At 42.2% G+C, this 23,701-nt stretch overlaps 2 protein-coding genes across 3 annotated transcripts; one reads left to right on the forward strand and one right to left on the reverse strand.

Annotated features, from left to right (window-relative positions):
- The first annotated feature begins 1,814 nt into the window (after positions 1-1,814).
- On the forward strand, positions 1,815-11,313 carry TTC23 (tetratricopeptide repeat domain 23). Its single transcript, XM_032953301.2, has 11 exons — positions 1,815-2,559; positions 3,830-4,013; positions 4,683-4,806; positions 5,277-5,433; positions 6,132-6,257; positions 6,936-7,113; positions 7,524-7,632; positions 8,447-8,574; positions 9,351-9,500; positions 10,128-10,210; positions 10,532-11,313. The coding sequence occupies exons 1-11, from the start codon at positions 2,435-2,437 to the stop codon at positions 10,656-10,658; spliced, it is 1,491 nt and encodes a 496-aa protein (XP_032809192.2). The 5' UTR covers positions 1,815-2,434; the 3' UTR covers positions 10,659-11,313.
- A 2,571-nt stretch (positions 11,314-13,884) lies between these two features.
- On the reverse strand, positions 13,885-23,522 carry LOC116941930 (pyroglutamyl-peptidase 1). Of its 2 annotated transcripts, none has more exons than XM_032953308.2 (5): positions 23,040-23,522; positions 18,095-18,147; positions 17,286-17,402; positions 16,170-16,402; positions 13,885-14,525 (listed from the first exon to the last, which is right to left on the reverse strand). In XM_032953308.2, exons 1-5 carry the CDS (start codon positions 23,080-23,082, stop codon positions 14,348-14,350), a joined length of 624 nt encoding a protein of 207 aa, XP_032809199.1. In that variant the 5' UTR covers positions 23,083-23,522; the 3' UTR covers positions 13,885-14,347. The 2 variants fall into 2 exon arrangements, with proteins under 2 accessions (XP_032809199.1, XP_075922944.1); XM_076066829.1 differs by having other exon boundaries at positions 23,439-23,487.
- Between the last annotated feature and the right edge of the window lie 179 nt (positions 23,523-23,701).

Raw genomic sequence — 23,701 nt, forward strand, 5'->3', positions numbered from 1 at the left:
CCCCCTGTTGGGCCCTGACTGGAGCTTCATATTTTCCAGTAGTAGTGGCGGCGTATTACGCCTGACAATTACCCACCACACATGCACTGAAAGTTGTTCAGAAAGTAATTGGGAAAACGAAGCACAAAAATTTTCAAAGCAATTTAAGAGGAAGTCAAAAGTGTCACGCCTTAAAGATATGCTTTAATCGTTTAACCAAATGAGTTCACGCACAGCAAATAACGCCCAGTACTGCAGTAATCAGCGAAAGCCAAAAAAAATCTTAACATTTAACTTAATATAACAATAGGTTTTACCCTTTATGGCAATAAAACAGGTGTCAAGGTGTTAAAACACCAAACAGAATCCTTATTCAAGGAATCATGTCTGCATTAACCACACGAACATGCAAACAAAAAAACATGCTTGAAATAATATATGGCATTGTCTTTGAAACTGATTGGTCCACACCAAAGACAGCTTTCTTTTGAGCCTAGTCTCAAAGTGTTAGACCAGAGGACGCCAAAAGGTGTACAGCACAGAGACAATGCCACTATCAAGGCATTTATAGCTCGGGGTGAGCAGCTACAATACAAGAAAGGGTAAAACACATTGTTATATTGTAATACTGGCAAGAAAGGGTAAAACCTATTAGATTTTAATACTGACAAGGTCCCATATTGTAGCTGCTCGCCCCTGGCAATAAATGCCCTGATAGTGCATTGTCTCTGGTGTTCTCTGGTCTAACACTTTCAGTCTCGGCTCAAAAGAAAGGTGTCTCTGGTGTGGACCAATCAGTTTCAACGCAATGCATATATTATACACGATGTAACACAATTTTTGTTCCTGGGTACTAAGTGCAAATTTTTTAATTGCTTATGCCTAAAAAGTATAGAAAATGGATATTATTCCCCGCAAACTTTGATTTTGTGACCAGGACTTTATGTGATGGAATGACACAAATGCACACCGCGTTTTCTCATTGAAAATAGGTAGATTTAAAAATATCACTGTCCTGGTCACAAAAGCAAAGTTTGTGGGGAATACTAGCCATTTTCTGTACTTTTGAGGCATAGGCAATTCGGATATAACATTTACTACCCAGGAACAAAAAACATTTTTGTGACAGTGTTATCAAAGCATGTTTTTTGTTTGCATGTTCACCCCAAGTACGTGTGGTGAATGCAGACAGGATTCCTTGAATAATGATTCTGTTTGGTGTTTTAACATCTTGACACCTGTTTTATTGCCATACTGGGAAGAGAGGTCTCATATTTAACTGCATGTTAAAGTGATTTAAATTATTACGGTAATTGCTCAAAATAATATTGAGTGTTGCGGTACATATAAATAACTAAATAAGCAATGTCTCTTGCACACATCCGTCTCCACATTAAATAAACATATCTTACACAGCCAGAGTTTTTCTTATTTTGAAACAATCCTGAATTTATTCAACCCATAAGGGGCCGTCCATAAATGACGTCACGCACCTTTGTGGCGATGCGTGACGACGGGGGGGGGGTGAGAAATGTGACGTCACACCAAAATGCGCAACTTTAAATATAGACAACACGTTCTACTTAATGAAAGACTTTTTAATAAATGTTTTCTCCTACAACATCAGCGTGCAGCGCCACATTAAATACGCACGACAATGACAATAGTTTAAAGCGATTTGAAGCATGTTTTATTTTGAGGGGGTGGGGGGGGGGAGCAGAGCTTTGTGACGTCATATTTGAGGGGGAGGTCTGACTTTTTGTGACGAAGGGGGGGGGGGGTTAAAAATCCTCCAAAATCGCGTGACGTCATTTATGGACGGTCCCTAAGACCACGGCGGCTAATGGGTTGTGTAAGAAACATTTTTTTTATTGGAGACTGACATGCGAAGGCGATACTATCCTCAAATTTATTTTGCTACTCACCGGTTGCTTATACCTTTAATTAGCGGCATGAATACGACATGCACTGGGAATAATGCATACACGGTATTGTTTACAGAAACACGACAATGCTGTGGTCGACTGAAGATTGATTTAAAAAATCGCGTTTTGTGATTGTGTCCACTCGACGACCCGTGGTGACTCCGTCGCCTTGGTAACCCGCTCCTCCTCGGCAGCTCCGGTCAACACAGCGGCCTGTTGTTATTTACCTCAGAATTAACTAAATAAGTATACGCGGTTAATTTATGTTCGCGATAACGTGCGGCGGATAGATCAATCCGTATATCTTTGAACGTTTAATTAATTTTAGATACCGTGTAATTTAAATCGGACGCGCGTTTTGAACTCCGCGGACAGATGCCGCGCAACTTCGGCTAGGCCCGAGGCGTGAATCACAAGCTGCTGAAAATAAAAAAATATCAGTCGAGTAATTACTACCATTATTACTGGAGCGGCGGTTAGTCGTCGTGGTGGCACTGGTATCATAGCTCTTAGTTTATAATTGACGACAAATGGCTACGAGTAACGGTGGGAGCGCGAGCGATGGCGAGGCGCGCAGGCCCGTCGTGCTGGAGGTGCCGAGCGGTCGCTGGGCCGGGACGGAGGAGGAGGAGGCGGACGGAGCCGTGGACGGGAGGTGAGGAGAGGCGGACTCGGCGGGGTTCCTCCTCCTTCTCCTCCTCACTTTCTAGCGACTCGGGAGATTGGCTTCCCATTTTGCCCCGTATCTTCTGTCGTCTCCTTCCCCGGCGGCACCGAGACATACTTGAGGATGAACCTCCGCCGCCTCTGGAGCGGGTGTTCTTTAATAATGCTCAGGTGGGGGAAGGCACTTTCGCCTTTAGGGCCCATCCATTTAGTACGCACGCACGTACGTATGGAGGGAGGTGGGTTAACACAAATGCGTACGCTTGCGTATGGGGGTGGGGGGTCTACTGACAATGTGCGTACGCATAGGAAACGTGGGGGGCGGTGAAGCCTCGCTAATAATTTGTCTACATTGCACTTCAAATGAGTTCGTCCGGCGGTGGACTATCTGTTTACTTAAACACGTTAATAGTATTATTAATCCTTGATCGTTTCTGCGTGGATTAAATATCGGCCGTTCTGTAGGATTCGAGGGGCGGGGGGTGTAAAAAGTCCGCGTGCGTACAGGGAAGGGGGCAGGGGTCAAGTTTTGACAGGTTTTTGCGTATCTACTCTGTATGGCCCCTTAAGATATCAGGGTGAGGGCCGTCACACCGCCTGCAAGGGGAGTTCTGATAAGGACATCCGTGCGTATTGTCGGGGGGCGCACTAAACGCCTCCAGTGGCCAGCGGACCTTGCAATGAAGAACGCTGCTCTAGTTAGAAATAGTTGTTCATGTTCACCCAGTGAGAGACTCGAGCATTTACCTCCCCAGCATGTGGAGTCTTGGACACCTCAGGATCCTCTTGTCCGCCTCCCCCACCCAAGGAGTGTCTCTTTGCGTTGACCACCACCGTGTTGTCTAGATTACTCGTCAGTGGTGTCGTGGTCTACCTCCAAAGCCCTTGTGCATACCTAAACATTGTCCCACAATGTTCTGTATCCAGTAGTCAAACGGTGTTTTTTTATAGCGAGCAAGCTTCTGTGTGTCTCATAGTCAACTACGTCAACAACTCATGTATGTACCGTAGAGGTAAACACTTGCCATAGCTGCGTTGCTGTCAATGTTCAGGCGGTGCAACTGCACTGGGGTCCACAGAGAGGGGGGTCCAGTTACCCGGTCACAAAGAAATGGACATTGGATACGAGACCACATTTCTTGTATTGCATCCTGGGGTATGCCAACGATCCTATGCCACTTGACAGCAGTGCACTAGCATTGAACACAACTGTGTGAATAACAAACATCTTGAGTTATCCAATACTTATTTCTTGTCAGCCTCAACAGCAGCCACTCCAGCGATCACACAGAAACTCCGTCGACGAGACCCAGTTGCAGCGCCAGAGAGAGGAGGCGGAGGAAAAGGGGTGGTGACTTCACGTCTGGCGAATGGAATTCCCCTCCTGAGGACAAACTGCCCATCGCCATGAAAATTGCAGAGGCACACATGAGAAACAAACAGGTAGTACCCAACAGTATTATTTGCCAATGTTGTTTTAGATATTTATAGTGCTGATGTGAATATATAGGTTGTGTTCCGAACGGCAATCATTTTATTTTATGCATGCAATAAAAAATATATATTCAAGACAGTTGCCGAGTGGTCTGCGGTACACACGTGTCATCAGTGTCTCCGAGGCGAGGGTTGTTTGATCACTTAGATTTGTGAAACTCCCAAATCCACTTGGTTGCAAAGTGACATTTCATCAAATGTATTAATGGCCCACCATTGTGAGCCTTTGCGTGTTTATTCCCTCGTATGTGATGGTTTGCCCTGGGTATACCAGTTTATTCCAACATTCACAATACTCGATCAAAGAAAAGTGTACAAACGTTACAGTGCAACACCCTCCTGAGAAATGTGAGACTCGTGCTCTCCTGGTTAAAGACATGATATTAGTATTACAATAAATACCACGGAGTGATTAGATTAGTTATGTTACGTTATGCTTCAACCAGTGTCACCTCGTAAAAAGTTGTGTAATTATGTTTAAGTGGAGTGATATAGAATATTACTGAAAGAAAAGAGAAATGTGATGCTTATACATTATCTTCATGCTGATTATCTGTGTCTAATAAATCCATAAACTTTTTGCTATTTGTTTGTTTATTGGGGTGTATGTATATGCAGATACCTGAAGCTATGACAGAGCTTATACGGTGTGTGGCTCTGAGTCGAATTGTTTTTGGAGATGAGCACTGGCAGGTGGCACAAGCTTATGCCAACCTGGCTCATGGTTATCTAAGCCTGAGAGGTGAGATACTTTGAGACTTTTTCTTCTTTCGTATGGCAGATGTAGATGCAGAGCAACAACTACAAATTCACATTCCGGTGGTCAAACCAGACTTTGGGACTAATGGTCAAACATGGATCACACGTAAAATACAGAGAAAAATAGATGTAGGATATTAACTGTCACTTGTGTTTTAATAGCTGAGATCATTTATGACCTGTATCATTTTGCATTTTTTGTTGATAGGGCATCCCAGCTTTGATTAAGGGTTAAACATATTTTCTACTTATCATCTAGATTAATTGATACAGCTTAGACGGTTCTTGATTTACTGCTGTGTACACCAAAAAACAAGCCATAAACTAAATCAAATGTAAATATGGCTCATCAACACAGGCGATCTATAATAACAAACATTAAGATGTAATTATTGTGTTAACTTTTATCACACCCTGCTCACCCCGCCCACCCCTCTTCTCCCTCAACCCCAGGCCTGGCACCGCAAGCAAAGCTGCACTGTGAAACAGGCCAGGCGATCATGTTGACAGCGCCTCACAGTCCCTCGTCACCAGGAGAGCGCACCAACATCCTCAAAACTCTCTTCACAATCTACTGCACGCTGGGAAAGGCCAACACTCATCTAAAAAAATATCCTTTCCATTGTGCAGCAAACTCCCGTATGGAACCACAAGTATTGTACTGAACCTTTCACGGATGTCTGTGAAGGTTTATATGTTAAATTTTTATTTAAAGCTTTCGTGACTGCAGGGATTCATATTTTTTTTTTCAAATTTTCTTGTTGTGGTTTTCACACCTGATGATGATTGCTTGTGTTGCAGTCGAAACGTCGTGAAAATTGTATTGTTTTATATATATTTTTTATTGTTTTCCCTTCTACGTAACTTTACCGAAAGAACCAAAAATATGACTATATGTTGTCTGGTAAACAAAGGTCTCTTTGCAAAGGCTTTTCTATGTTGATGTTGTATTCTCTTTTGTTATGTACATTTTGATAGCGATGCTTTTTTCGATATGGAACCAGGAAATAGCGTGGTATATATTTATGTTCAATTAATACTTTTACAGATACAAAACATAAAAAACGTAATGATTCACCCCCCGCCCAGCGATTCCATGAATTGTTATGATTTGATAAAAGTTTTTTTAGTTTTGATCATCTTTTTAAAAAATTGTGTCAAAATGTGTACAACTTTACTCCATTATCTGAAATGTAACCGGATAATTTGCATACATTTAAAATAATCAATCCTTCAAATATCTGATTTTGTGAGCATAAGAATGTTTGTATAATATTCTAATGCACATGACTTCTTGACAAACATCACTTTGAAAGAGGCAGAACAAGGCCTGCTTAGGGCAGAGCAGATTGCAAATGAGCTGTCAAAGACAGGGATGGTGCTGGAGAGAGAACAGGGGGACATGGACGTGGAAGTCACACAAGCCCTGGGCAGGTGCTGTTTTATGTAGAACACATTATATCACCACAAGTAACTTTTTTTTATTAGATGACTTAATAGAATCAGAATGTTAAATCCCATTTACAGATTACTGGGAATGCAACCATATGTCTCTGGTTTAAAAAAAGCTTTGGTAGGAATAATTTGAATCCATTATGTACTAAAGCCGTTGGACATTTTGTCCATGGTATGCTTGGTTTGATTCACCTGTGGATGATACGTTTATCTATGTCAGAGATGCATTGCATATATAAGACGTCCATACTATAATTGATAACCATGCAAATAATATTAAAAATAAACGATCCATATAAAATCAACAATGTAAGAGCCAATAAATTAGGTTTTAGATATATCAGAAACTAAGGTACAGTAAGTAATTAAATTTCACGTGTTATAGTTTTTATTTTAACATTATATAGCATGGTATACCACGAGGGGTCTGATTTACAAGGGCTAACCTATTGTAATTGTTATCCTCGTAAACTTGCTTATACTAGAGGCATTCATGCATTGTATTGCAGATGTTTTGATTCTTCTGTGAAAAGAGCTAGTATTGAATGATTCACATTTTTCTAGACTTCAATTATAAAAGTGAATTTGAAGGTGAGGACTAGGCTATCTCATTTTAGTGGCTGCACATCTGCTTGGTGTGTGCTTGGTTGCTATCAGATTGTCCATACAACAGGAGAAGCCAGCTCTGGCAGTTGAGCGACTGAAGAAGACACTTAAACTACTGCAGTTGTCAGTTGGGGAGGACAGCCCTGAGCTGATCCCAGCCTACCAGGATCTGGCCCATGCAGAGGACGCACGGCAGAACCACCAGCAGGCAATCGAGAACCTCCTGCAGGCAAGTCATGGCTGTACTGTGCTCACTTCGAAGCTTTCAAGAGTTCCAGCTTGGGGCATCTTGACCCGTAGATAGCATGCATTCAGATTTCTGGATTAAATATGGAGTGAGCCCTTAAGATTTTTTATTTCAAATTCACAATGGACTTTATATGGTTTGTCATTTGTTTTCTCATGGATGGTTATATTAAAGGCAGCCTCTCGGCCAAAGTGAACTTTTCCCATCTTTTTTTTCCTCAATACTTCCACAAAAGCTGTACCTCATAATGGCTCTGTAAAGAATGGCACTACATGATGGTGCATGCGCCTTAGCTGCAAGCTGAAAAATAGTAAAATGAAATTTGCGTGTCATTCATAATGAAAAGCATTCACCGAAGTGAGCCTCATGTAGACTTGCTGGATGCACTGCAGGCTCACTCCATTGCGCTGGCCTCTTACACCACCGACAGCAAGGAGGCAGCAGAGACGGCTCACATCATGGCCAAGGCATGTGCAGCAGCCAAAGATGAAGAGTTTGAGGGTAGGCCGAGTACATTCTCAAAGTGAACAGTGTTGGTGTGTTGTTTTTAATTGCTTTATTTAAAAGCATAATGTGACATTAAAAGATTACGTACAGAAATGGGGCAGCACGTGCAGTTTTATTGATTGGGGGAATTTTACTGTCCGTTAAGTCGATAAAATGAATAACACTTCGTGGGATGCAAATAGGAGTCATGCGATCAACAGACATGCTCCGGCCAAAGGAATGAAGAATTCCCACCCCTGGCCCAGGGCTGTAAACAGATAAGAACTGCCTCAGTCCTTTAAGTTGGGAGCCATTGCATTGCGATGTGTAGGCTATGTGCTCCACTAAACATGAACAGATTGTGTTGGCAACAGTGTACAAATGTACTGTACAGGAGGCTAACGTCTCCTGTACAGTATATCGAAGTTGACTAGCAAATCCTCCGTGTGCACCATCTGTTATTGCTTACCATACTGCCTCTTTCAGAGCTCAGGCACGTGTTCATTTTAATCATACTTAGGTATATGGATGTATGGTTCAAAGAGCAGTTATGACATGGCTCTTCAAGCTTTTCTATTTTCATGTACTTGTGCCAAGCACCTGAGCAGGACCAAAATTGTGAAATACAAATGGAGTGTGCTTTAACTTTTCAGAAATTGTGGTAAATTTACTGAATTAGGTGGACTAGGTTCCACGGCATGCATCGATATTTATTAACATTTTACATACCCCAAAATGCATTGTTGAAGGTTTTAACACAGGAATTATTTACATGGAGAATAAAATAACAATTATGTATTGCATTGACTGTTTCAATTGTTTGCATCAGGCTTGGCTGAGAAATACTTTGTAGAGAGCCTGAACTCCTATGAGCTGGTGTATGGATCTGACAGTCCTGAGTGGCTTTGTGTGCAAGATGATCTCTGCCACCTACTGGTTCGCGCCAAAAGACATCAGGTACATTACACAAGTTCTATAGATGGCACAGAACACTCATAATTGCAGCCAGTTTGTCCAATAACTTATTATAATTGGGAATCATTCATGTTAGGAATACGGAAAAGGACATTTACTAAAGCTGAAGTCTCTTCAATACTTAACAAGCAAGGTTGAACGAATTAATCCATTAGCCGTGTCATTTGTCTGTAATGGGGGTCATTGTAACCTAAAATACACGCATTGTTTGTATAAAGTTGCATCATTATTCGTGAATTACCCTACAGAAAACAAGCCAGATTGCTCAGTTGACAAAAATGTGTTTTTCACAATAAAATTAGCCGTGTTCACATTTAATTTCAGTACGAGACCTGATAAGACTGATTTTCATGTAATAACATTTATTTGAAAAAATAACGATTTAATATATACTGTAACCATATTTTTTGACCCTGATCATCATGATAAATTAGTATATTCTAATAATAGTAGAGGGTAAATATTAGATAAGAACACAAACATTAAGACATTTAAACGAAGGACTTTGTCAATATCAATATTTGCAATTCAAAAATTAAATCTAACATCGAAGTAAGTTTAGCAGTTATCACTGAAAAATACAGCAGCGCTCAACAAATTGCAGTAAGACACGCATGGTTTCTGTACACAATGAAGCAAACTAATGACATCCAAAAGTGCTTGATAAAAGTAAACTGTCACTGGTCCATAGTCTTCTCGTGTCAAATGTAAAAGATGCAGCACATTATTTTGCTGGTGGAATTGTCTATTTGCTACAGGAAGCAATTATCAGGCTCCAAATCTCCCTGAATGTCAAGGCGTCTGTGTTTGGGGAGTTCAGCAAGGAACTGGCGGAGACTCACCACCTCATGGGAGGAATCCGAATGGCCGAGGGCCAATTGGAAAAAGCTTACAAACACCTCAACAAGGTAGCTTTGCTAGGGAAATATTGGGAAATATAGCAATCAACATGTGTAGACCTTATAAAAAATATGATTTTGTAGTTTCACAATGTTACTTCATATTGCATAACGTGCAGATTCCTCAAAATTTAGCAGTGGGTTGGTCTTAGGTATTCACATAAAGCATACCCTTGCAAGTAATGTTAATACAAAAACACATTGGTAGTGCGGTAGTGGCACAGTGGTTTATGCCCTGTACTACGAATTTGGCCATTTGAGTTTGATACCAAACCTTTGGTTATATCCGTAAAACGTAATATCTCATCTGGTCCTGGCCATCAACCTTCAATCTTCATTTACTAGCATTAGTTATTATGGAGCATGAACTATGGTTAAACAACTACGATGGTTACATGGCATGGGGAGGCAGTGGATTGACAAAAGGTTGTAAATTATTACTGCGTTTTAGCATCTTATGTAGGGACAATATATTTTTACCTTGATTTGGGAAAGTATGCAATTCAAGTGAAAGAAGACTAGGTGCAATATCCCTTAAAAGGTATCATAACTATAACACCATTTTTATGTCGTGTTGACATGAAGTTGAACACCGTATTTTTTTAGGCATATAATACTTTGTTTCGCTTTTATCAGTGTCTGGATGTTCAAACAATCCTGTACGGCGCTCAGCACAAGAAAACCAAGTCTACACAGAAAACCTTAGACATGCTCTCCAAGTACGATAATCACCTTTGTTTGTATTTTTGCAGGCATGTCACATTGAATTATAATTACTTAGCCTGGAACTTGACATGTATTTACAGTGTTTTTGTTATTCATTCACTTTTAAGATATAGCATTTGATTAACTCTGAAGCCAATGAAGTAAAACGAATGGCAATAGGCTTGTGACATGCAGTAATAACGGACACATTTACAAATCTGCACTTCATTGACGTTCTAATATTAGCAATATTACTGTCGTATTAGATCATTCACAACTTTTACACTGCAAATATAAAATGTAGATATTCCTTTTGTTTAAACCCTCAACCACAGGGCTCCGTCAATGGCAAATAAACAGAAAATCTCTTCTGCTGAGAACATCAAAGGGCGACCGCTATTCACTGCTGTTGTCAGCAGACAAAAACCACTTGGAGGAACCAAGGGAAATGTCTACGATTGAAGTAATGTTTGTAACCACAAGACCAAGTCCAGTTCAAACTGTACAGCAGGAAAAGACGATGAAAAGTGTATATTTATGATTTTTACATTATAAATGTTGTGTTTATAAATGATCACATTTACAAAGACTCAATATAATGCAGTGTCTTTCGGAGCCTCCATCAATATACCACTTATCAATTATTTATTGTAAGTTGAATCACCTATCCAATGTTTATACGTTACTATGCAACATTAAAATATGAATAATATCCAAACCAATGAGTTTCCTATGAGACTGCATTAGACCTGTCTGCATGGCCACATGCTTTCTTTTAGAAGTAGTTGCCACGTGCAAGCATGGAAAATGGTGCTTAAGAATTTTAGAATCAAATGTTACAACAGAAAACTAACAACACTATCTATAATCACCACTTATTGAATATCAATTAAAGTCCTGGCAAAAAAATGCTTTTCTCGAACTGCGGCGTTTGAATCCTTGTTCGCGGTAAAACATTTTATTCTGTATTTTAATCTAGACATCGGTTTGTAAAATATAAGTATGATTTAGGCTTTAAGCATGCAGTCCATTTATGTTGGAATTTGGACTAATCAATTATCTTTTATGTCTCAAGTGTACATTTTAAATAAATTGTCATTGCTCATTATGAAATGTTTGCACTTTGTTGCCAATACTCATTTTAAGATGAACGATTGCGCTTCAGTGACAAAATGTAATTACAATACTTGCAAAATCTAAGTTTTCCTAGATAATGTATTTGAGGTGTTTAGTCTTTGTTTATTCAGCTGTTTTGTATTTGGACACCCAAGAAATCAACCTGTTTCCACTGCAAGGAGTCCAATGGAACAGCTAATTCTCATTTACATCCCTCAACTGCTTAAGAAGCAATTTCAATCATGCAGGTGCTCAGATGTAGCATGTGGTATCATTTGTATGCATGTGCAAGCAGATGCACTTTACTATGGCCATGAAGATATGTAAACACATGCATAATTCAATTGTGTGCACAATTAAATACATGTACGTTACTCTTTGGCCTTGGAGAAAAATATCTTCATTTTCATAACATTTGGCTATTTAATTCACAATTTTAAAGTAGTGTTATACAACTATCCATTGAAATATTGCATTTTGATGTCGATTGTAAATTTACTATACTCTGTACAAAAAGATACAAATCTTTCTGTACAGATCAAAACATTTAGTTTTAATCATACACATTTCCATTGTGGCATTGAGTTTCCAAAAGTATTCAGTTTCCAAAATATTTTTTTTAGTAATCACATGTTTAAAGTAAGTTTATTGAAACAATACAATTACTGTGCCATCTGAAAATAAGTTACCTAAAGCCTATATTTTCCTTTCAATTAAAATTGAGGCAGGGAATGCTGTTGAAAGAATGATAAATATTATACTGGTAGGAAACGTGGACTGGAAGCCCAACCGGCATTAATTCACAGAAGGCAGGGGATTAATTGTGTATGTCTGTCCACGTGGGAGGGGTGGGGCTGGGTGGGGAGGGGCAGGGTGGGGAGGGGCTGGGGCTGGTACTGGGTAGTGGACTGGAAGCCCAACCGGGATTAATTCACAGGAGGCAAGGGATTAATTGTGTATGTCTGTGGATGTCTGTCCACGTGTATCCGGACACCCGGATAAAATGGGAGGGGTGGGGCTGGGTGGAGAGGGGAGGGTTGGGAGGGGCCAGGTGGGTAGGGGAGGGTGGGAAGGGGCTGGGTGGGGAGAGAGTGGGGCTGGGTGAGGGGTGGGGAGGGTGGGGCTGGGTGGGGGATGGGAGGGGTGGGCTGGGCTGGGTGGGTAGGGGCTGGGCTGGGTGGGGAGGGGCTGGTCACCCCGTGGTGCCCTTATAAAACTCAACGTTTAACCTACTCACGCCGGCTTGTGCCTGCCCTCACAGTAGGGCATATGTGCGGAATACACCACGTGGTGCCGCCGTTGACCCTGCCCATTGACCGAGCAACCCAACGTTCCTACCAGCTCCCTCCGCAGGAATGTGTTAATTTAAAAGTTTACAGTGAGAACAGGTTACTATTATATTCTTGGTTCTTTCGGTAAAGTCACGTTGATAGAAAATAAAAATAACATTAAAAATTATGAATAGAAAATGAAGCAAAAACCCACGACGTTTCGATCGCAACACAAGCGGTCTTCATCAGGTGGAGAGAATAGAGGGGGCAAGCCTCCAAATGCAACTCCTTATAAGGGTTTCCAAAGTGAGTAAGCAGGGGACGAGAGCTGGGAGGAGGAGAGTTGGGCGGCACAACCAGCATGGGCGGGGCAGCCAATCAGCCAGTGGCAATGTAGGAGTAGACAAATGGGGAGTTGGGAGGAGAGATGTGTGGCATAGGTCAGCCAATGCTAATGTAGGAGTAGACAATGGGGGGAGGAAGGGAGTAGAGATAGGGGAAGAGACAATGGCGGAGCCAGGATTTTCAGGTAGGGGGGGGCAACCCCTCTAGCAATTAAAAATGATAGGAGTTGTTAGTAATAAGTAAGGACTTGTTCCTTGCTTGTTATTCGACGCGTGTGCGGCGATGGCGCAGCCATCGATCGAGGGTCGAATTCGAACCGCGTTGTGTGATTGGCATCGCGCTCGCTGAAGGTGTTGATGCATTCAGGGAAGTCGTGTACTGTATATGTAACTGCGCACAATTATGCGAGTCGCTTAAACTGCTTTGCCATTACTTTTGCCAATTATGGACTCAGACTATTGTCCTATCATCTCATAGAGTCCCTGGCACATAATATGCTACACAGTGGCAGTGGGGGTCGCAAAATACCGATTTATTACTAATAAACCCCAATGATCCGATCGAAATTAGGGATTTCGATCGGATCATTGAGGGGGCACGTGGGGGGGGGACATTGCACCTCGCTACACACATCCTCCCAGCTTTCGTCCCCCGCTCACTCACTTTGGAAACCCTAAAAGCAGTTGCATTTGGAGGCTTGCCCCCTCTTTTCTCTCCACCTGATGAAGACCGCTTGTGTTGTTGCAATCAAAACGTCGTGAGTTTTTGCTTTTATTTTCATTTTTTTTTCTTTTTCTAGCTACGGAACTTTACCGAAAGAACCAAGAATATGAATTCCTGCAGTCATGAAAGTTGTAAGCCAAGGGTTACTATTAATCAAATAAGCCATTGCTGCAAAAATATTGACAAAACTGTAGCTTGCTAAATGCCCCATTTTGATGTAGGTTGCAAAGGAGTTAAAGGCTGTGGTATTGTTTAATGGCTCATCGATAAGCAGACCTTTGATTTAAACATTAAGATAGTTCAGTTGCAGTTTTGCACCAGCTCCGCAGTTATGTATTAGGTTGATCATTCTAACCAAATCAACAAAGTCTGTTTAGGAACATAAACACTTTCCAATGAGGCTGACAGAAAATCAATGCAAATGACATGTCAGTACAGATAAGGGTACATCAAATTATTGCCCTGCTCCGCACTAAATGGCCTGGTTCCATTTACTGCTGCTGAAAAATAATTGCATTGACCAAATCAGCTATACAACATGTATTTGCAAACAAGAACAGGTGCCCCAATTGCTCAACCTGCTTTTGCAGATCGAAAGTGGCAGAGTGTACAGAGCAAAGTTGCATGGGCATGATTCTCAAGTCTTACACGCAGGCTTTCAGAAGCAGGTGATTAAATGGGAATGTGGTGCTCGTGCTAAAGGCAGCTTTCCTGCACATCATCCAACTGCTCCAGCATGGCCTGCACGATTAGCTTAAGAGCGTGGCCCAGCAATTCAGCACTATATGGCTTGTCCAGTGGGGGTACATGCACAAACGTCGCCTTGCCATGGCTCAGGAACAGCGAATAGTAGTAGGTGTAGTCGCACAGGTACCTGCAAGCAAAACAAGCAGGTGCACACAGGTAATGTCTTCCACACTGCCTCAGTGCAGATGTATTCATCAGTCTGCTGAACTGGTGGGAGCACATGGATGTTATATATTGTGCATGTTGCCCCTGTTTTTGTACAGCATCTTGGGACACATTTACATTTAGATCCTTTATAAATACAATGTTATTCTCCAGAAAGATTGAACATTGTCGAGTCAATGCATATTTATTTTCTTGCAAGTAATAATCCATTTGGGCAAGGACCAGGGTACACATTGACCTCTGCATGAAAACTAAATAAAAAAAAAATAATCATCAACGTACATTTTTCAGCAGAGATCGCGCGTTGATAATTTTATACCTAATTTTCTTGACGACACCAATGATTGAACTCTCAACGCCGTGCAAACTGGCTCAATGGGGAGTGTGCGAACAACTAAGCCACCGAGCTGCCCTAGATATGGAATGGTACAGGATATTTTTAGTTGCTGCGCCTGCATGCTGGAAACAAGGGAATGAAACCTACAACAGAGGGAAATAACTGATGAATATTTGGAGGCTTTTTGAATGCTCAGTTGAGCAAAGAAATTACTGACTTTATTTTATCTGTGTGAGCTGCACACATTCTGAGAGCCACTTATGCATTTCTAGGAATGAAAAAAATGTGACATCACCCTTATAACAGCTGTGGCACAGGACCTGGCCTAATCACAACTGATTATGGACACTCAGAATTATGCGATACATTCAACGACGCATTATTTCATAATGAACACAACATTGTAAACGTGAGTTTAACACGTAGGCAAAAAACCTTTATTATGGATTAAAATTGAGAATTACTGACCTTGCATCAAAACTCGCACAAAGAAGACAACAAAGCAACATTCTGGCATTTTCTATAGTAATGTATACTGATCCCACAAATATATTTTAACAGGATAGAAAACAAAAGTAGAGCTATGCTGTGTTGTCAAGGACTTTGCACATAATGCTTTCAAACAGACCAGCTAAACAAAGCAATGGCATCTGAACCCAAGTCTCAAAATGTGACTTGGGATAAAATTATCCTGAATGTGCCCAATGTCAGTGGATCTCAGAAGATAAGCAGGGGTTCGACCTTGGTTAGTAATTATATGGGCAATGTATGCTCTGGCTGTGAGGTAGCCAGAATATGGCAATATATCAATATACTCTTGAATTTATCTTGTGAAGGTTTTAGTGCTACCCTCTTATGTGTTTGGGTTTTCTCCAGATACTCCGATTTCTTACCACCTGGCAAGCACATATTAATGGGATTTGCCCAACATCTCAATGCAGAACCCGTCTAAATAAATCTCAAAACCTAGTGAGGTTTTCCTGGATGAAAGGTATTATTACTCCTCCTACTGTATTCTCTGGATTATAGGCACTTTTTTCCATTGTATTTTAAAGCACTGTGTGTAACCATATTTGTATAACTTTGTTTATGGCAGACAAAGTATTTAGGTGCTTCTTACATTACAGAGCATCTTATGAAATGGAGGATAAGGTATTGCAAAATCGCAAAGCTATTCCACATTTGATCAGGCGATGTCTGCAGACCCATCACCTACTGATGAGCACAAACCCTTTGCGACCCTTGCCCACCAACCGGGCCGTGTCTTACCTGCCTGCGTCATCCGACACGGCAAGCTGCAGCTCGAGCCCCTGAGCGCGCACCTTGTCCCGCACGGCCTCCATGTTCACCCTGGAATGGAGGCATTCTGGCCCTCCCTCCACGCAGCAGTGGCTGCCCGGGCAGCAGCGCGCATTGTCCAGCACCACATAGCCCACGTTCTTCCCACACTGCTCTAGTGTGACGGCTTGCGCCACCCCCGACACCCCCACGTGAACCATCAACTGCGGAGGTGGTCGGTGTTGAGTTGTGTTTTGGAGGAAGGAAGTAGAGTAGCAGCAGAGTTTGGACAAACCACAAGCAAAAGTAGCATTTACACAGTGAACAACTTTCACAGCTTTAATAGAAGTTTAGCACTGCCCAAGATTTGGTCTTTCGTGGATGAAAGCGAATACAGTACAAATAACATTATACGAGTAAAATAAACTCATGTGTGTAAAGACCTCTATCCTAGGTACAGATTTTCTTAATCAGCAGTTAAAATGTTTAAAGAAATTACTGATTTTGCCCGTCAACTGTGACACAGAATCTTTCAAACATGCAATGAACATACACTGGCCAGATGGGAAAAAAATACTTATTTTGCTGAATGATTAATTGGGTTATCTGCATTTACAGTATACGAGGCACTCAAATGTGCTATGAAATTACAGCAATTAGGCATCTAAAGAGACAGTGGTTCAATGGTAACTTTTATTACGTACTAACTTTTAAGAATGCACTTCAGCCATCAGAACAGTTTCCCCAAAAGGAAGAATTCCACTGCTATGAATCACATCTCCCTAGAATACGAAAACACCTGGAAAATGTTCGAGAGTAAGATTAACTTTGTTAGATGACTGATAAAGTCAACTGCAAGAGCAGACAGCGCAGATCACTAACATTGGCAGAGAACTCCCACTGTCCAACGGTTGGCAAAACATTATGCCTCTAATGCCATAGCCAAGACACACTATTCGAAATCAAACATCGTGCTTTCAGTTATAATTGCAAATTAATTTGCAAATGTCCTTCGGAGACAAATGACATCCCCGGTGGGCAAGTAGATGAGTTGGCATTGTTTTGAAATTGTGAAAGTGAACAGTACAACAGCGTAGAAAAACATACCTGGGGGTTGTGCAGCTTCCATATAGATGGCACAAGCTCTTGCACCTTCTGGTACTCCACAGGGATCTCAAACACTTTCAGGTCAACGTCCTCACCCATACCCAGCTTCTCCAGCTCCTGTGTAACCATAACACAGGGAGCACAGATGAAGACTTTGCTTTTCAGTTTCTGCATTGCATAGATATGTGGACTATGGTGCCTGTACCACATGTAAGTGACCTATGTCTTATCTTTGTCTTGCAGTGGTCCATGTGGTTTTCGTCAGAGGGTGTATTTTGCTTGTCGTAACTTGTGAAAATAATTTAATGGAAATCATGTTTAATTTTACCGGTAAGCGTGGTTCAGATGCAAACACAGGTGACGCTGGTCAGGTTGGCAACCTTTTTTTTTGTCAAATAGTACTTGATAACGTAACTCTGAAATAACGAATTAAAAATATAATGTATGGGCATTTGTCTATCCACTGCCGGATGAAGCCTCCACACACAGTGTCGTTCAAGGGGGTTGTTCGACCATTGACTATGCTGGTCAGAGCGGGTTAGTAAATAGGGGTGGCGCGCCGGTCCTGGGCCGTTCAGATATCGTTCACCAGTGATGTTTGGCATAGCCGGGAACGAAACTCAGGAGACTGGGTTCGTAGCACACTGCACCATTTGTTTCACAATCCCGCAATAGTGATATATATCGTTTTTTTGTGTGTTTAATTTGTTGTCCTTCCCCACTCCTCAGATTATCACGGTTGGCTATGCACGGTGCGAAATAAGTTCAACATACATACATACATATGAAAGAGCAGTTAAAAAACATACCTGCACAGCCACCCAACTCGCATTTACATTGTGCTCTCGAAATGGACCGAACCCTGTAACACAAGCATGAACACATGGACTTGAGCATGGACTCCACCACTGCACTCCCTCACTCCGTTAGTGTCTGCTTAACATGTTCCATGCTCTAAGTGTCAGATCCCCATTAAAAGCGCAATGGATTGCCTACCGTTTAAATAGAAAACACACACTTGCGCCTCTCGAGAGAGCACGTGTTCTACAGTTTAATCCAACTATTACGTGACCAATGTACAACTGTGCGTAAATTTATCAAGTGAATGAGTGAAAATCTACTGTATAGTTTTACGCAAAAGTAAAAAAACGTGAAAATGGTTTGAGGAGAGCTCCTTATGACATCAGCAAAAATGTTTCTGTTCTTTATTACACATTTTACAGTTTGTCATACCTGAGTGATGGAAATGTTGGATTTCAGGTTTCTGAAGCCACCTCAACCAAATGGACTCACACCGGGTTATAATAATAATAATAATTTACAGCCCTGAGTCAATCCATTTGCTGAAGTCAAAATCTTTATTTAGACTGGAAGAATCCGATGAGTTATGAAGCTCTTTATCACAGATGTCAAGTAAGTCATCCCTACACTCTGTCAGTCATGGAGGTTATTTGACAATACTAAACAACTTTATTATTACAGTCGCCACCTTTCCCACAGACCAAACCTGGACATATCAGTCAGCCCTGGTCTATAAAAACTGCACTTTACAGTAATAAAGTTCACAATACCACCAGATCTTGGTACAAATTAATTTCTGCCACCCAAACACAAACAGGTGACACTCCTTTCGATTTAAAGCTTTCGTGACTGCAGGGATTCATCTTCTGGGTTCTTTTGGTAAAGTCACGTAGTTTGCATTAGAAGAAGTTACAGCAGCAGAGGTTAGTGTAAATGCGGTTGGTATTACCTTAGAGACTCGATTAGCTGAGCCTTCTTATCCCGGAGTTTGTTGAGGGATTCCACATAACCTTGAGATCCTTCAACAAACTCCGGGAAAAGAAGGCTCAGCTAATCGAGTCTCTAAAGTAATACCAACCGCATTTACACTAACCTCTGCTGCTGTAACTTCTTCTAATGCAAACTACGTGACTTTACCGAAAGAACCCAGACGAGGTGACACTCCTTTTATGAAGTTTGATGGATACTCCTGAGGACCAGAGCCTTGCTAAATATTAAACTGCAACTGTGGCTGGTTCTAGATGTTCTTGGTAAAGGTGCAGCCCTGCACTTTCTTGCTCACACCACTACTCTTTCACACGAGTCAGATATCTTAAAAAAATGTAATAATACCCCCACTTTACCCCACCACAAGCTGTCCTTCGATCGACTAATTGTGGTGTACCCATTTATACTGCTGGGTGGACAGATGTGCGAGTATTTAGGAAATTCGCCAAAGTTTGCAACTGCCTCACTGGGATATGTCCCACTGGTCTGGAATCATCAGAAATCATGTGGACTCAATGAAGACAGAGTTTTCATTCATGGTACTGTATACAATAATTTTTGACCATTGTATTAAACACGTGCAATGTTTGCAATGGCAGTTATCACCATTAACATTAAAGCAATTGGAACTGTGGCCCATGTAACGTCATATTTAATTCACGACTCCAAAGTGCTAGAAGTGCTATGCAACTAGAATGCAATTTTTCATTGTACATTGCTCACATCTGCTCATAAACACGAGTTTAAGTGTATACGTGTACAGTTAATCATTATGTGGATGGTGAAGCATTCCATTATCTGGGTAACTTATGAACTGCTGCTATGCTATAAGCAAGCAATACTGAATCTCTAAATGAAAACATAGTTGCGGCAGGCTAGTCTATGGCACGATATTTGTTGCCATGTTCAATTCTTTATAATGTTGAACGACAAAATATTGAACAATCATTTTAAAAAGTCCTAAATTATTGACATTAAATAACATTTTACGTATTTCATTATCTAAAACATTACGTCTGCTGCACATATTAACATAACTGATACATTATTTGCAACTATTGAAAATGTTTGATAAGCCAGGCACATTTAATCAACAGGTAATGCACATGTTCAATAAAAAATGTGCTGAATTTAAATTAGATCGAATATCAAACATTAATATGTGTGTGAAGTTTCCAAGTAGTAACCTGGTAGATATCGGGAAGTATGTGAAAACATTTATTGTTACCAGTTATCTTTGTGGGACAGATTACCATGTTGTAACGTATTAGGGAATTAGCTGGAAGTCTCTAAATATCTTTCATGTTACGAGTTATCTTGGTGCTATAGGATATCACAGGAGTGGGTCATGGTTTTACTACTCAGTGGTGACTGTTAGATTAACTGTAACTAATCATCCATAATAGAGGATTTTTGGGTTAGATCGCGCTAATATAAATGTGTCGTTAAACCTGCCACCACCCGACACAACTGATTATTAAGGTTTGTCACAAACAGAACATGCCAATTTGTTACTAGTACAGCACACGGGTGTGTTGGAGAGCAATCCACAACATTTACTATCTGAGTATGACGTTTCACCAGTACCTAATCAATGACAAAGATATTTTTTCCTCCAGCATTTTCTCAAGGGATACCTCATCCATGTATTTTTCCCTTGAGGTGTGAGAACTGGTTTAGGGTGAGATTGGAACAGAGTCAGGGCTAGGATGTGATCATCTGATCTGGAACTCAAAGTTCCAAGAATACATTTCGGTCACTCCTCGTTGGTCGTGCTGCCGTTGCTGGGTTTTTCGCTCCCCTTAAAGAAATGTCTGTGCCAATGCAGCAAGGTTTGATCAACTGGAGCTGAGTCCTTGTTGCTGGTAATTTAGCACTCGGAACTGTGATTTTTTTTTTCCATTTTTGAATGGAGTGTAAAAGTGCTAAACTTGCCTGCATCATCGTTATTCACCCTCGGACACTCATGACTGTGGTGCATGTTATACTCTACCGACTGAAGTTTCTGCATTGCAATTGCCTGGTTTTTCTTTGTGTTTTCGTCCAAATGTAATTTTTTGAGTGTGGTTGTTGTTTGTAAATATTTTTGAAAAGTGTGCTGGTGTGGGAGTCTGGGGTCCAAGTAAAAAATGGATTATCCAATTCTAAAACATTGCATCGGCCTCAAAACCACAGGCGCGTTGGAACATTTGGGAGGCTAACTGCTACAAAAACTACATCCCGACAGGGTATCAGGAAAGCTATATACCATGTTGGAAACCAAGAACAGTACTCTTAAAATAGATAATCAGAACTGGTGACCATAAGGGCACCACAATGCTGGGTCCCTCAACTCTGCACAAACAAAACATTGGGAAGACGTCACTGCAGACTTGGATTTAACTCACTCCACCAGCAATGAAGCCTGGCAGCTCCTCTGGAACCTAGTTGTCTCAAAACCAACAGAGCACAGAAATACATTTTAAAAAACACAGCAAATCATGTGGCTTCCTACATGCTGTCGTGCTCAAATGCATATATGGACAAACTCACCAAAGAAGCTGTCTGGAAGCAACTCACCATCACCTTAATTTCACTAACAAGACAATACACTGTCGCTTAAGTGACCCTCAGGGCCACAAAGTACAAGGCACCGGGATATGATGGTCTGCGTCCTGGGTTCCTAAAGAACACTGGACTATATGGGCAACAATGGCTTGCAATCCTATTAATCGCCACACACAGGGCAGGCACAATCCCTCCAAGCTGATGGAACGTGCCATGCATTCAATACTTTCCCCCATTGCTTCTCCAAACGATCCGGCTTTCAAACTGGCCACATCTGCTGCGAACAAAGAATTGCCTTCACCACCCTCCCAGAAGCCGGTTTCCAGCGTCAACAGAAAACTGGCACAGCAATGATTGACCTCTCTGCTGCCTATGACAATGGGCGTCATGGCCTGCTGACGTTCTATACGGTACACCTAATTGACATGACGCTCAGCAACTGTACGTTTAGGGTTCACCTCGCTGGTAAACACAACCGCAACAGAAATATCAACAATAGCCTCTCTCGAGCACCGTAATAACCATTCAAGTGACCTGACAATCTTGCAAGTTCATACAGTATATACAAATGACATAGTCCTTAATGCACTGGGGCAACAAACCTCGCGAACGCTGCAGATACTCTGACAGCTGATCTAACTTTATTGGAGGCATATTTCCGTCGCCGAAGATCCCGACCAAATTCATCCAAAACCACCACAAGCGCTCTCCACCTGAACAATCACGCAGCAGATACCACCCTGGGTGGTGTCCTGCTGTGGTAGAGCCCTGTGCCCTCTGACCCCACTAGAAATATATAGGGGTTGTTATGGCGAGGAAGCATGACCTTCAAGCCCCACATTTATAAAAAAAAACAAGATGTGTTCTGCCAAACATTCTGTCACCAAACATCCACAGAGACATGAACACAGCACGGGAGTTTACGCGTGTTCTTACCCATAAACCAAGACCTCAACAATGTACCTCGCCCCCGACTCAAGTTTCGATTCCCCTTCTGGGGTCGCTCTGCCACCATCCGAGGACCTCAGCGCACGCTGGCGAACAGTGGAACAACCCACACCACCCACCCACCACCCACCTCCGGCTTTGACATTCCTCCTCGAAGGCACCGACTGGGGGACACCATCAGCCGCATCAGAACATCGACACATACATTCACGAACGGGAAATGAATGACAAGCCGCGGCGCGATTGTGGCCATTCATCTCTTACGGCGCATATAGTAAACCACTCGTCCGCGCTCCTTCAACGGAGAAACAGCAAAATCACACAAACTCCCCTCTCTCCATGAAGCCGGCTTCGTCGTGGCAAGCACACCTCGACCCATTTATCTCCTGAACGTCTTGCCATTATACGCAAGAATACAATGGTAGCAGCAAGAATGAGAATAGCAGCAACAGGAACACAAGCAACACCAACCTGTTACAACAACGGTGCGACTCCTGTTCGGACGTGGAGCCATGGTGAAGCCAGCACCGATGGAACAATAAGTCAGATCCTTCTTGTGCGGCGGGGGGGTGGTGGGGGACACACAGAGCCGAGCTCAGCTCCTCTCTGTATCTTGTGTCTCTTCTAAAGCCTCAATTGCCAACATGCGATGATGTGGTGGACAGGCCACCCACAACAACACCCGGCGTGTCGGTACTGTCAGTGCGCGTTACCGAACAAGCTGTTTACAACAACAAGAAGAAGAAGACGACGAAGACGAAGGCACGCACACCGAGCAAAGAGACGAATGAGTGTCTCTGTGTGCGTGTGCTTTCTTTATCTATCGCCTGTGCGTCTGCGCGTGGGAGATCTCTCGCTCGTTATACCAACCCGGCGCCTCGGTATGATCCGCGTCGCACGTCATCGCGCCCGGTGACGTAAAACCCGCGCTTCGATAACATGACGTCATACGGAGAGGGGCGAGCATGAGCAGGTACATCACGCGTTGCGGCTGAGAACGTCGTCATCACGCACAAACCCGCCCCCCCACCACTCCCTCAAGGATCGTATTGTCGCCGGATTGGTGATGTCATCACGCACGCGTTGGGGGGGGGGGCACGGACGTCGGGGTTTGGCGAAGATCAGTGACGCCA

This window comes from Petromyzon marinus, chromosome 13 (genome assembly GCF_048934315.1).
Source record: "Petromyzon marinus isolate PM22_M1 ecotype Great Lakes invasive population chromosome 13, UKy_Petmar_22M1.pri1.0, whole genome shotgun sequence".
NCBI classification, from domain to species: domain Eukaryota; kingdom Metazoa; phylum Chordata; class Hyperoartia; order Petromyzontiformes; family Petromyzontidae; genus Petromyzon; species Petromyzon marinus.

Bases quoted from the DNA above. Each gene is read 5' to 3' on its own strand.
- TTC23 (XM_032953301.2), top strand. From the start codon at position 2,435: ATGGCTACGAGTAACGGTGGGAGCGCGAGCGATGGCGAGGCGCGCAGG. The intron at 7,633-8,446 runs GTAGGCCGAGTA...TGTTTGCATCAG, and splicing joins CAAAGATGAAGAGTTTGAGG to GCTTGGCTGAGAAATACTTT. The intron at 10,211-10,531 runs GTACGATAATCA...CCTCAACCACAG, and splicing joins ACCTTAGACATGCTCTCCAA to GGCTCCGTCAATGGCAAATA.
- LOC116941930 (XM_032953308.2), bottom strand. From the start codon at position 23,082: ATGGCTCCACGTCCGAACAGGAGTCGCACCGTTGTTGTAACAG. The intron at 18,148-23,039 runs GTTGGTGTTGCT...CTTGTGTTACAG, and splicing joins TCGCACCGTTGTTGTAACAG to GGTTCGGTCCATTTCGAGAG. The intron at 14,526-16,169 runs GTAAGACACGGC...TTTTGCTTGCAG, and splicing joins GTGTCGGATGACGCAGGCAG to GTACCTGTGCGACTACACCT.